We start from the raw sequence: 14,883 nt of genomic DNA on the forward strand, positions 1-14,883 counted from the left end.
TTTACAATTTGTGTTTTAACAGTTATAAAGCTTTTATCTTTTTGAATCTCAACATCTATGGTTATTAAATAATTATTGTCTGACACTCACCCCCACCCACACCCATTCTGTGACCTTCCTACAAAGGAGAAAACTTAAATCAATAAAAATAAAAAAATAAAATGCTTACAAATACACATAGATATGATCTGTTGAAATTATCAACAAATAAAAATCAAATTCTGCTGTCTTCCCGTAAGCTGGTCAATGCAAAAGCAATCTTGTCTAGAATAAAACATGCACAATGGTGACCTTTCCCACGTCAAACTCTAACATCTAAATCCCAGCCATTTTGACTCTAGCATTGTTAAAGTTCCAAGAATTTTTTAAATTTTTTTTTTACGAATGAGAAAACTGTAAACCTTTTTTGCACAAACTTAAAAATAAAAATCTATTCACAGAAAGCACATATAGAAAACTGTAGCCTCAAAGGTGAAAGATTCATAAACATGAGCAACCAAAAACAGTATTACAATAGAAACTGATGCAATCTGACCAACCACAACATCTATATTCAAATATATAGACAATGGTTCCCATGTCTGTCATTCAAACTTCTCAATCAGAAATACATGTCAAGTATTCCACTTTGGTTTTTACTGCACTGAGATGATGAGGTGATACAGCATGAAACATGCATGTTGGTTACTTCTATTTTCTTAGCACAATATTTATCTGCCAATTCAGGGCTACCATATAGCAACAATGTCATCAGTGCCGGACCAGAAACAAGACTACAGAGAAATTCTTGCCTGGACCAGAAAAAATAGCTTTACTTTTAAGATTCCTCTAATCCTACAATCATTAAACTGGATTCAATCCAATAATCCTGATTACCAGCACTTTTTATGGCAACTGATTTTGTCTGCAGTATCTTCTTACATATGAATATGTATTTCACCACTGTTTAATAATATACAGCATTTTTCTATTTTGGCCTTTGTTCAAATTTAGCATTAAAGTAAGAGACATCTCTCAATATTAAAATGATAGATACAGTTTTAATTAATTATTTGAAATATATTGAGATATAGATATAAATAATATTGAAAAAAGAATATCGGTAATATATATAATTATATATACTGTGACAAAGTTCCTACTCTACCTTGGTGGGTCTTGTGCTTATTGGCGGATTTGCTCGCCTTGGAGCTTCACGGCAGCCCTCAGCTTGGCCGTTTTTCTGAACCCACAGTCCAGGTCGACTCCTCCTGTGTCTGACCAGGAATTGGGAGGATTTGGGGGGAACCCAGGCCCGCCCTCTACTCAGGGCCCTGTGGAATGCAGCTGTCTAGAGTGCCTCCTGGAACAGCTGTGCGACAGCTACAACTCCCTGGGCTACTTCCCCATGGCCTCCTCCCAACACCTTCTTTATCCTCACCATAGGACCTTCCTCCTGGTGTCTGATAATGCTTGTACACCTCAGTCCTCTAACAGTCCACGTTCTCACTCTCATCTCCTAGTGCCTCTTGTTCCCTGCTCCTCACACACACACACACCACAAACTGAAGTGAGCTCCTTTTTAAAACCCAGGTGCCCTGATTAGCCTGCCTTAATTGATTCTAGCAGCTTCTTGATTGGCTGCAGGTGTTCTAATCAGCCTGTCTTAATTGTCTCCAGAAGGTTCCGGATTGTTCTAGAACCTTCCCTGTTGGGAAACGGAACGTCCCTCGCTTGCTCCTTAGCTACCTGCTTTCTATTCTTTCCTAAAGCCCCCTGGCCTGGATTTTTCTTACTTTTTGAGCCTGCCTTAGTTCTCCCCCCGGACCGGGCCAGACACTTTTTTGTTTCGTCTTATCTTTCTGCCGTTTTCTGCTGCTGTTGAGTGCTGGTCAGCTGCCAACTTGCCGCCAGCACCCCCTGCCACGCCTGCTCCCGGGCGCAGCTATTTGCCTCAGCTGAAATCCCCGCAGGAGGGGGGGAAGATTGCCGACCCACTATCCGGAGGGGGGAGTGGAAGCCCCCAGACCCAGCCGTTTTGCTGTCAGCTTATTTCTGCAATTCTTCTCGGTCTGCCAAAAGCCTTGGAACACAGCCAACACAGCTGGAGAAGAAGAAGATAGCAGACAGAAGAAATCACCCAGGAAAGCTACAAATCATTGTGGAGGGGGCCGTAAGACTGAGTAACTTTTTGAATTATACTCTCGTGGAGGGGAGTTTGACTGTGGCTTAATTGCGTTTGTAGCGGCACAGGGGGTGTGGCATGGAGCTGCCCCCCGATCCACCGGTGCCCCCCACAACTTTATTACAACTGTCACGGCCCCCCCGCCATCTGTCCCTGCTGGCAACCTGCCATCTGCCTCGGATCCAGCTGTTTGCTTTGAACTTTGCCTTTCGGACTGGACATAACAGCCGACCAAACGAGACTTTTTGGACAAACGTGCGTGGGTCCAACCCTCCCCCCCCCGGGACTGTTTATCCCACAGCTTGCCCCTATTACCGGACCCCAATTCTTGTTTTCCCCCCCTTCCAGTCCAACCCGTTTGGTACCACCACCCCGCCCCCGCCTGCAGCCCAGCAGGGAGGAGCGGTTAATCTGCTTCTCCCTCCCCCCTCCTCCTTCCGGTGTCTCCCCGTCTCTCCCTGCTCACAATGCCACGAACACCCCCACCAATAAGAAACCCACCCCCCCCCCAGCCCTCCGCATGACGCCTCTCATTATTGCAACCTTGAACACCAGGGGCTGTAGGATGGCTCTCCGCAGGTCCCAGGTGCTCTCTGACCTTCGGGAAGGGGGGTACTCTGTAGCTTTCCTGCAGGAGACCCATCCGGATCCGACCGTCGAGGACAGGTGGCGGCTGGAGTGGGGGGATGGGGTACACTTTAGCCACTTCACGACTTGGCAAGCTGGAGTGGCAACCCTGTTCTCCCCCACCCTACGGCCCGAGGTGCTAGGGGTCACTGAGGCCATGCTGGGCCACCTGCTGCACCTTCGAGTCCATATGGAGGGGCTCGTGATCAACCTTGTGAACATCTATTCCCCACAAACGAGCCCAAAGCAGCCACAATTCTATCAGCGGGTGTCCGACTTTCTCGGCACCCTAGATTCACACGAGTGCCTGGTCCTGGGAGGGGACTTTAACACCACCCTCAAGGAACAGGACCGCTCAGGGGCCGAGCCGAGCCCAGCCGCCGCGAACATTCTCCGAGGAATAGTCGAACATCACTCCCTAGTGGACGTCTGGCGTGACCATCACCCAGATGACACTTCCACGTTCACTTTTGTCCGGGTGGAGGCCCATCGGTCACACCACTCTCGGTTGGACCGTATTTACTTATCCCGTTTCCATCTTTCACAGGCCCATTCCTCCACCATTCGGCCGGCCTCATTCTCCGACCATCATTTAGCCACCGTAACGGTCTCCCTCCGTGCAAAGAGACCGGGGCCGGCCTATTGGCACTTTAATAACAGCCTGTTGGAGGACGAGAGCTTTGTGATGTCCTTCCGGGAGTTTTGGCTGGCCTGGCGAGAGCAGTGGCGTGCCTTTCCCTCGGTGCGGCGATGGTGGGATCTCGGGAACGTGCGCGCCAAGCTCTTCTGCCGTGACTACACTCGGGGCACCAGCTGACGGTGAAATGCGGCGATGGAGCAGTTGGAATGGGAGGTCTTAGAGATGGAGAGGCGCCTGGCCGCCGATCCCGAGGACCCGTCCCTCTGCGGAGCGTGCCGGGAGAAGCGGGAGGAGCTCCAGGCCCTCGAGAACCACCGGGCCCGAGGTGCCTTTGTTCGGTCCCGCATCCGCCTCCTTCGGGAGATGGACCGCGGCTCCCACTTCTTCTATGCCCTGGAAAAAACGAGGGGGGCCAACACGTCACCTGCCTTCTAGCGGAAGATGGCACCCCCCTCACGGATCCGGAGGAGATGTGTGGGAGGGCCCGTGACTTCTACACAAGCCTTTTCTCCCCGGATCCAACCGATCCTGGCGCTTGCAGGGTGCTCTGGAAGGAATTCCCCACAGTCAGCATGGGCGACTGAGACTGGCTGGAGCTGCCTCTCACCCTGGCCGAGTTCTCGGAAGCCCTCCATCGCATGCCCACCAATAAATCTCCAGGCATGGACGGGCTGACCGTGGAGTTTTACCACGCGTTCTGGGACATCCTCGGCCCAGACCTAGTCACTGTCTGGGCTGAGTCCTTGCAGAGCAGGGTCCTCCTTCTGTCGTGCAGGCGAGCGGTGCTCGCCTTGTTGCCGAAGAAGGGGGACCTCCGTGATTCACGAAACTGGCGTCCCGTCTCACTCCTTAGCACGGATTACAAAATCGTAGCGAAAGCAATCTCGCTGCGGCTAGGGTCCGTGATGGCGCACGTGATCCACCCAGACCAGACCTATACTGTCCCGGGTCGCAGCATTTTTGACAACCTATTTCTAGTCCGAGACCTTTTGGAACTCGGGCGGAGAGATGGTCTGTCGTTCGCCCTCCTGTCTCTTGATCAGGAGAAGGCATTCGATAGAGTAGACCATGGGTACCTCCTGAGCACTCTGCAGGCTTTTGGATTTGGACCTCAGTTTGTGAGTTTTCTCCGGGTGCTGTATGCCTCCGCGGAGTGTTTGGTTAGGCTCAACTGGACCCTGACTGAACCGGTCAGCTTCGGGCGAAGAGTACGGCAGGGGTGCCCCCTCTCAGGCCAGCTGTACGCTCTGGTGATCGAGCCTTTCCTCTGTCTCCTCCGCAGGAGGTTGACAGGGTTGATGCTGAGGGAGCCGGAGCTGCGGCTGGTCCTGTCGGCGTACGCCGATGACGTACTCCTTGTGGTCCAGGACCCGGGCGACTTGGCGCGAGTGGAGGCATGCCAGGCCATCTATTCGGCAGCCTCCTCCGCCCGAGTCAACTGGGTCAAGAGCTCTGGCTTGGCGGTGGGGGACTGGCGGCAGGTAAGCTCCCTCCCACCCGCGCTTCAGACCATTCGGTGGAGTGCAGGTCCACTGCTCTATCTCGGCGTTTACCTTTCCGCCACGCACCCTTCCCCACCAGAGAACTGGCAAAATTTAGAGGGCGGGGTGATAGAGCGGATCCGGAAATGGATGAGGCTACTCCGATGTCTCTCCCTCCGAGGGAGAGCACTGGTGCTTAACCAACTAGTCCTGTCCACGCTCTGGTACCGGCTCAACACCCTGGCTCTGGCCCCGGGTTTCCTGACATTGATTCTGGGGTTCTTTTGGTCAGGAATGCACTGGGCCCCTGTAGGGGTTCTTCATCTACCCCTGAAGGAAGGAGGACAGGGCCTGAAGTGTCTGCACACTCAGGTCTGCATCTTCCGCCTCCAGGCCCTACAGAGGCTCCTTGATAGTGCAGGCAGTTCGGCGTGGAGCATACTGGCGCATGCCATCCTGTGCCACATCCGAGGGCTCCGATATGACCGGCAGTTCTTTTATCTCTGTCTGGGAGGTCTTCCGCGAGACCTCTCCGGGCTGCCGGTCTTCTACCAGGACCTCCTCCGGACTTGGAAACGGTTTTTAACGACCAGGTCCGTGGCAGCCACCGAGGGGGCAGATCTCCTCGCGGAGCCCCTGCTACACAACCCCCAGCTCCATGTGCAGGTGGCGGAGTCCCGCTCGGTGCGCCAGAGCTTGATCCTGGCAGAAGTCATGAGAGTCAGAGACCTCCTAGACTATGACCGGGGAGACTGCCTGGATCCCCTGATGCTCGCTCAGCGCATGGGGCTCTCCAGACCTCGTACCCCCCGGCACGTACTTCAGGGGGTGAAGGCCGCTTTGCCACCCGCTGCTAGAGCTTACCTCAATCGGGTCCTGCTCGAGGGCACGCCCCACCCACCCTCTACTCCAGGCCCGCCAGACCTTTTAATTGGACCCCTGCCCTGTAGACCCAATTGACCCCCGACCCCTTTACTGCAGCCGGTATGCTTCCAAACTGTGCCAAGGAAACATCTATACACGCTCGTGCTCCACACGTTTCACGCCCTCACCCTAGTGTCCCGCCCCGACACAAAGTGGCGAGACCTTCTGCCACCTTTGGAGGGTGAGCAGCCCCGGTGGGCCAGCCTATATTCCACCTTGGTTCCGAGGCCTGTTGGGGACATCAGTTGGCGGCTCCTTCACGGAGCTGTGAGCACGGGCACGTACGTGGCGCAGTTCAACCCCATCCCAGATACTTGTCCCTTTTGCGGTGTGAGGGAAACCCTGGCGCACGTATATTTGGAGTGCGCCAGGCTACAGCCCCTGTTCCAGCTCCTCACAAATCTTTTATTACGTTTTTGGTTGCATTTTTCCCCTCACCTTTTTATTTATGCACTCCCCATCCGTGGCCTCACAAAGTCACGGGATATCCTAGTTAACCTCCTCCTGGCCCTGGCTAAAACGGCCATCTATAAAACCAGAGAGAGGAGGTTGGCCGATGGAGTTTCCTGTGACTGTGGGGCCATTTTCCGATCCTCGGTCAGTTCACGTATCTGGGCGGAGTTCCTCTGGGCAGCGTCCACCAACTCCCTTGATGCTTTTGAGGAGCTGTCCAAGGCTCTCTGCTCGGTGTCCCCGTCCGGCTTCCTTTGTTTTGACCCTTTGATTGGGGGAGAGAGTAAGGGACCCCAGCCCCAGCCATTGCTGCTGCGGACACCACCACCTTAGAGGGGTCCTTTCTCACGTGGGTGCACGTGCCTCCCTCCGGGTTGTCCACCGCACAGCCGGCCCCTTTTGTTGGGTGCTTTCAGAAGAGGGAACTGTTGGTGACACTCGGGCGTGGCGCCAGGTAACTCGAGGGGGTGGCAGACCTTGAGAGTCGATGAAGCCCCCTCGCTCTGGGCCACCAGGTAACTCGGAAGGGTGGAAGACCACGAGAGTCGAGGAAACCCCCCGCTCTGGGCCCAGGCAAGCTTGAACACTTCCCTCCCCTAAAGCTAATGAGAAAACAATTGTGATTGGTTGCTGTGTTACACATTGAATATGCTGTTGTTTTGTTTTGTAAGTGTGTTATGCAAATAAAAAAAAACCACCTTTTTTGCTTCAAAAAAAAATTACTCTCCTGTAGCCATGTGGCCTGACCCTGTCACAATACAAAACATATATCTAAAATGTACTGTATCATACTCTAATGATCAAAAATATAAAGAATAACCTAGTAATTTTCAAATGCTAAGTGATTATATATGTATAAGCAAAAATCTGTTTTGAAAAGATTTGTAGATTTAAACTGAAATATGATGAAAATGTTTCTAACAGTTTCACTGAAATCTCCTTTTTGACTTTTGCATCACAAACAACCACCAAAATTCCCAGGAATCAATTACTTGGAGCTTTTGCATTATAGAAACCAACACAATTTTAATTTCATCCGATCCTAAGACAGTAAGTGAGAAAAGTTTACTAATATGTGCAGTCATTTACAATTGCAGTCTATATATAAAATGACAATATATCTGGAGAATTAACTGAATAGTTAGCTACATTCCGCTAATCAAGGAGCCACAAACATGGTTTATGGGTACATTACTCAAGAGCAAAATTCAATAATCTTTCAGGATGCAAAATAAGGAACCCGTGCAGCTCCCTTTAAGAACTGGAGGTTTCTACTGAACATACAAATACTCTTGAATAGGAAACTGTTGCTATAATAATCTCATATATGACCATGTTGTAGAGAACAAGTTACAAGGTTGGAGGCCTAATGTCACATCTAGTAATGCAGATCAGCACTTAGATGCCCAAATAACTGCTTGTGATACCTAAAAAATCCTTTGAACATTCAAATTTAGAAAGGAGCATCCTAACTTACGAGTCCAGATTTGTAAACAGGGATCAGTAAAAGCAGTAAAAGCAGAGATACAGATTACATACAAATGGCTGTAAAATCACAAGTGTGAAACATTCTGACATCTTTGCAAAGGGTGACTCTCCATCCTTAAACCTAGCATTTTCCTTTTCTGATGGCATGAGGCATCAGGAGGGAGCGCAAACCATGAAGAGATGGTGCTCCTTACTTCTGCATGCGGACAGAATCCTCCATCCATCCATCCATCCATCCATCCTTGGGCAGGGTTCTCCACCTCCACACCACTGTCAAACTCCTGCCTGGGAGCCTACTGAGAACCCTTCATGGAACTGAGGTTGCAAATGTGGAGAGGGGAGGGGGCCAGTGGAAGGAATGCACCTTGCCTCTCCCTTACAACAGGAATTCTGCTGAAAACAGGGAACCTGGTTTGATCTGCAACGGCCCCTGAACTGGGCAAGTCACAGAGAACCGGGTAGAGTCACAGAGCTACTGTGTAAAAGGATCCTGGCCTCTTGTATATCTTCTGAGGTCTGTGCAGATTTCAGGAGAATGGGGATCTGTTGGCTTTGCTGCTTCTTATGCAGGGATGCAAACTCCACCCTCACTCTCAGAAGAATTTGAAGAAAACTAAGACACATCGTGGGAGTTTTTTCCCCCCGAGCCTTTTCATGATGTTTAACCCCAAAAGGGGACAATGTGGGCCCAGCATTTTTACTGGCAGTATCTAATCCACTCTTTTACTCCATATCTGTCATAATTATCAGAGACACCGGCCAGAGGGTGCAGATTCTGCTTGCTTGGGTAAGCATAGCATTAGGCAGTTTTCACAGTGTCAGTATTTTTTAATTTAAGAAATTTCTATTCCCTTCCAAAGTCTGGAATGGCTCACTCTGAACTGTACTAACCTTCTGGGGAAATGTACAGTAAGAAAGGTTGCAAAGTAGCATACAGTGAAATCTGCGCTAAGGACCATTTTCCACCAGGCAGCATCCCACATCAAGCAGCCTTTAAAATCACCTTTAAAGATTCCACCACAATTTTACCTGACCTTTATCTAACAGCACCAGGCATGACTCTCCTGTTCCTTACTCCACTGGGGACTAGGAATAACTCCAACGAAGATATTGGACTAAGTGAAATGAGAACCAGGGTTACAACCTCGACTAAAGCCGCAGAAACGTGCTGGTCCTTTGGGTAATTATGTCATTATACAGGAAAAAAAACAACAACCCCTCCACAACAGGCACAGACTGAATGATTTCCACTGTGAGGTTCTGGTGCTACTGTAAACTCTGAAAGCAAAACTTGTATGCTTATAGCATCCCCAGATAGGACCACACACCCATCATTCAGAACTTTCAGATTTTATACATACAAGGTTTAAAAGGAAAACGAAACATTATGGAAGCCCAAAAAGAGCATCCGGAGCCAGGCAATGTCTCGTTTCCTCTTATTTAATGATCATTTAAAAGTGACCAAACTACAGGTTTTTTTCCTTTTAACTTGAAAAAATTAAAAAAAAAACCCCTAATCTAAAACTTAGTAGTAGCCTGGGGTGAATTTTTATGGATGATTTATGTATAAATCTCTGAAAAAAGGGCTTTATAATGAAAGTAATAGCTCAACCTTACTGCAGCGCTGGGAACAGTGATACTATAATTAATGTATTATTTCAGTTGTGGGAGACACTGACAGTTGCTTTTTGCTCTTAGGAAGAAATTTATAGAGTGACTGAGAAAGGAGTCATGGAAAAGAATTACACTAAAGGGGAACAGAAATCCTTGTAGCAAAGACATATCCTTACAATCTCGCTCCCAAACCTTATAAAACTCTGGCATTGACAGTGTTACCCCATGGTGTTATTTATACCTTTCCCCTCTATTAGATGGCAGTGACACACACCTGGAGGATATATTTTATGGCAGTGAGGGGCTTTTCTTTCTTTCTTTGTTTTGTAATGATGAATGAAATTAAATATTGTATCAGAATCAAAGGGAAAAAGTGATTAATTTTTAATGTATATTGTCGATGAAATCGATGTACTTACTGGTTCAACGTCAAATGCGTAAAGCGCATACTCCCGATCAGGTGACACTTCATAGCGAATGGCCTTTAAGGACTCCTAAAAAATAATCAGATGTTAAAATACAAGAGATTTTGTAGTTCTAAAGCCTCATATGTCAAACTATTTTCATGCTCGTCATGGGGGGAGGGAGGGAGGGAAGTATTGTCTGACTTCATTTTTTTAGAAGACACTTGTAAATCCTACTTTGTCTTGATAAAAAGGTGAACAGATTATACACATCTGTGCATATGCCCTTACACCTGCACACCCTGTGGAGGCACAGTACCATGTCTCACTCATGTGTTTTTCTCCCCTGCTCATTTCCTTCCCTCACACTAAGATCCATCTACAGTACCACATATGTGTAGTCCTATGCAAAAAGCTGATGGAGTGGGAAGTAGGTGCAAATGCATGTCAGGATGGGGACAGAAAACACAGGATAGTAAAAACTGGAGAGGACTCTGTCCTTCTCTTCCCCTCAGAGGCTGAGCCTGTGTTGTTGTCTTCTCCTTTGTTTGTAAACTCCTGAGGCAGGAACCCCTGCCATCTTCTATACCTGGGACATGCCCAACACACTGCTGGTGCTGCATAAAAGCTACATTGTGACTTGGGTTATGTGCCTGCCCCATGGAGTAAGAACCCCCCTTGCATGCCTATGCAGGCTATCTTGGAGCTGACAGCATAGGAGTAAACAGGCCTACTTATTTTTTTACTTCCTCCCTGTAGCTGAAGGGCAGGAAGTGAATGAGAAGCAATAGGAAAAGCCTTGGTTCCACCCAATTATCCACAGTCACTGGTCGAGGTATCTGAGCCACCAAACAGGGGTGGAGGAATAGTAAATCACTGCTGGTACAGGCCAACCATAAAACATACTGCCACCCACCCCTAGTGAGAGCAATGCAGAATCAGAGTAGGGATTGTTCCTCACAGGGGTCTCTGAGTCACCATGTCTCCCAAGGTTGGTTCTGGGGTGATGTAGTTTACGTGCCAGCCTTTCCTGAGGGCCATGACTAAAATTAGCCCTAGCATTACCGTTAATATACAGCAGCTCCTGATACTGGTCTGGAGATGTCTCTTCCCTCCTCTGCTTATAATTTGTCTAGTGCAGGATGTCCCTTCCCCTTTCCTCTGTGGTTTTAATATGCAGTGCCAGCTCCAACAGGCCAAAGAGAGGTCACTCTAATATGTCTTTTATCCTCATGCTTTTAAATCCTTTTCTTCCACATAACAAATTGGACAGAATTCTTTGAGATATTACCAAGAAACACAATGAAGTAGGATCTTGGACATAGTGCAAGCGGACGGTATCACACAAAAAAGTCCTTCACAAGGTCAGAGAGCGGGTTCGAGTTGCACGAGTGCATTAAGAATCAGATGAGCTATCCAAAGGCAGAGGGCAGTGAGAACTGAAAGCAGTTTAGACTAGAGGGGTGTCTGTAGGAGTGTGCCAGGCAGCACTGTCAGCATAAAGACAGAGTTTGTTTGCTGATATATTAATAATGCGAAGGAAGGAATCTGTGCCAAGACAATGAAAGTAGTTCTGACACAAGACTAGGATGAAAGAAGGGGGTGGATGGGATAGAAGGAATAAGTCAATGTAAATAAGATGGATAATAAAATCCATGACAAACTAGGCAGTCTAGAAGCATAAACAGATACGATGCTTATACAATACAGTTTGAGGTAGTGAGACAAAGGAAAAACAATCAAAAATTAGATGTTCCTTCAGTGGCTATATGATAAAACAGCACATGGGAAAAGGCTCTTCCACAAAGAACAGATCTAAAACCTCCAGCACAGGGCACGAGAAGCAGTAAAGAGTAAGCGAATACAGCTCTGCAGAGTTTAGAGACAGGGGCCCAATGTAATAGAGAGGAAGATCTTCTAGAGCCAAACAAAGGAAGCCACATTCAGAATATTGTGTGAGGTCCTGCATACCTTACCATCAAAAGTTATTGCAAGTCACAGTGTTATTGTAACATCTGAATAAGGTAGAGCGGGGTTCTCATACCAGGTCCATGGACTGCCATCAATTGGGCTGGAGAACCCACGTTGGTGATCTGCAGAATTAAATATTTTTGGGGGGGAAATCAAAGTAGTAGGGGATTGGGGGTTGGAAGGAGAGCTAGTCTGGAGACTATCTTTCTTTTATGGTATGGCCAAAAACTAAGAACCTATGGAATAAAAAGCAGACAGTGAAAGGCTATTTGAAGCCATAGAAAATAAAACTCATATGAATTCAGCTAAGAAGAGTCAGCTATTAAAGGAATCTAGTCTATTCCTCTACACAGAGCACAGATGATGCTCTCCGTGGGAATAACAGCATAGAGCAGTTATAGGAACAATTATTATATGCAGTTGGCAGAAAGTATTCAACAGAGACAGCCTACTGGTCTAGATCCAACACGTGGTGCTGTCATGCAGAGAATGGATGAAAACAAGCCTCGGTCTGTTCATGGGCTGATGGTGCTCTTAGGCCATATTAGAGGGAGCATATACTGTGTGACCGTGCTCCGCACTGACCCGAAAGGCACAACCGATAGGTTCTGGAGAAAATTCCATTCAACAGTCATTGTCAGGGAACAGAGGCACCTCAGCATGTGGCCTTTGAGGCTGGTGGGAAATGAATAGGGAAAAAAAACAAACATGGGGGTTTCCTAGGAGGAAAGCATGAAATATTTGTCATATTGTAGAGTTGCACTACTAAACAAAGAAAGAGCTGGATGACTATTGGCTCTGTTGCAAGCTGAAACATGAAAACCACGACCAAACCCTTATTCCACAGGTCTAAAATACACATCAGGACACTAGTGGTATGTCCTTGAAGGCAGATGCGGTTTATTTATTCTCCCCTTCTTAGCTCCCTGATATGAATTTCTGTGGTTCAACTGAATTTCTGTGGTTTACTTTGTAAAGGTGCCAGGGAATCAGTCATTGACGTAATTAGCTATGCAGTGTCTGCTTGTGGACAAAGTTATGGTAAAACAGTACAGCCTCGGAGACGTAGCAAGGTGTGAAGGTAAAATGAAAACATGTGGCCTTTAAAGCTGGATATAGCACAATGATAAAAAGCTTGAAGACAGTACCTCAATATTGCTTTTAGGCAGATCTTTTAGGCATATTTAACACATTGACACTGTGCTAGAACTATGTATGAGGAAATTTGAGATTACTGCAGCGTGAAGTCAATATGGAATGTGGTTTTAGTATTTTCTTGAAGCCAAACAGGTTTCTGAACAAGGCTTTCTTGGGGGCGGGGGGGTTGGGTGGCAAAATTCAGTCCACAATTTCCAGTGCTCTTTTTAATAGCTGTTAGGCAATTATGTTAAACGTACCTTAGCTTTGTTCTGCTTTTGTGACCAGACATATTTCTGGGATCTTGGAAGGAGAAGAACCTTTGACTGCACCAAAACTTAGAGGAACAAAAGTTTGATGCCAAAGGGCAGTGGATTCTTTGATGGTGTTTTGCACCATTCCAGCCCTGCAAAGCAGGCAGAAAAGCAGCTCTACCAGCCATGTGGGGATTCCCCTGCATATGGGAATGCGATTGTTGGCTGGCAAAATGGCCTCTTGAAGGATGTTTCCAGTCAGTGCAACTTAGAGCAAAATGGCTTAGCATGGGGAGGATGGTGCATATGGATAAGAGAAAGCCCAATCCCTCCTATATGGGGGGGAAAGTTAGGTAATAAACACTGTAGCTTTGAGGCAGCAGGCTTTCTGCTACATAGTCTTTTCTGAAGGGATTCGGGTGCAGCAAAAGGGAGAAATTCTACATATCTGGATGTATTAGCAGAGGACTGGGGCATCTGCACAGAGGATCAGACTCTCAGCAATATCCCCCAAGCCACCTTGCTTTCTGCCTTCCAAGGCAACTCCATGTAGCAGTGGTTCTTAACCTGGGGTGCATGCACTCCCTGGGGGTGCGAGATGCCCTTTCTGGGGGTGCGAGACATGCCAGATATTTTTAGAAGGTTAATCATCGAAAACACAAATTAAGCACAGGCACATAAATACAACTACTTTGTTTAATCAAACCTATGTATTTATTAACATGATATATTTTTAACGATTACTGTAATATACAAACAAAAATATATCTAGGTTTAAAGAACTGACCTACTTCAACAATTTTTGATAAGGGGTGCGAGAATATATTTTGAGAACCAAAGGGGTGCAGGCTGCAGTAAAGTTTAAAAACCATTAGAGCATTGCTGCTGTGTCTCCTCATCCTTGCCTGGCCTCAAAAACGCAGCAGGAGGGGATGAATGACTAGAAGAGTTAATCCTATCAGGGTTATATCTCCAGAAGGGCTTTCACAACATCAGAGAAGAAGGCAAGATGCCACTGATATTCAGTTCTGCTCCCTCCAATACAGTTTTGGGGTTTGAGGTCTTCTGCACCTTTCACACCAGTTTAGATAGGTATTTATATCGTGTTCCTGACTGAGGTGTTTAAATGCCTCTGGTGTCCCCTTGACGGTTACAATTGTGTGGGAATGATCTGAACCAGAGTGCACGGTAGAGATGAGATAGGCAGAACAGGTCATCCAAAGTGACAGGGATCTCTTGTCTATAGTGGAGTGGTGAATGATATTAATTTGCAGTATTAGCTTCTCATCCAGAATGTCTTCAGCTCAAATGCATGAGCATTAATTTTAGAACGACAATGAGGTTCATCTTTCATTACCGCTGTAAATACAAGTGTACTTTTAATGTCAGGCAATTGTCTTTTACTAACTAGATCTATTCATTTTTACAGCAAGTGTTGATAATATTCTGGTATTTAACATGTTAGCTTCGTCATCATGCTGGGTTAATTTGGAATATGATTTAATGTTACAAAACTTTTCCATTATCTTCTACATAGATACAATTCTGTCTTATGCATCAATTGGTTCTCTCAACTTACTACAGGAACCCCTTACTAACACCTTATTCCCATAACCCATTTGATTTTTCCCTGTAACCTGACATGCAGTAACCCCATTACATTGCTCCAGATGTTTTAAACAAAATTTCTTTTAATAATTTCATTCCAGTTCAAACTCTGTGCAAA

At 47.1% G+C, this 14,883-nt stretch overlaps 1 protein-coding gene across 7 annotated transcripts in view; it reads right to left on the bottom strand.

Moving 5' to 3' along the window:
- The window catches only part of DPP6 (dipeptidyl peptidase like 6), an 807,813-nt gene that overhangs the window by 227,045 nt on the left and 565,885 nt on the right, over nt 1-14,883 (bottom strand). For all 7 annotated transcript variants that reach the window (XM_073334581.2, XM_073334585.2, XM_073334583.2 and 4 more), the window contains one exon: nt 9,811-9,885. In XM_073334581.2, the coding sequence (XP_073190682.1) occupies nt 9,811-9,885 (75 nt within the window). The remainder of the gene's footprint in view (nt 1-9,810; nt 9,886-14,883) is intronic.

This window comes from Lepidochelys kempii, chromosome 2 (genome assembly GCF_965140285.1).
Source record: "Lepidochelys kempii isolate rLepKem1 chromosome 2, rLepKem1.hap1, whole genome shotgun sequence".
In the NCBI taxonomy this organism is placed as follows: domain Eukaryota; kingdom Metazoa; phylum Chordata; order Testudines; family Cheloniidae; genus Lepidochelys; species Lepidochelys kempii.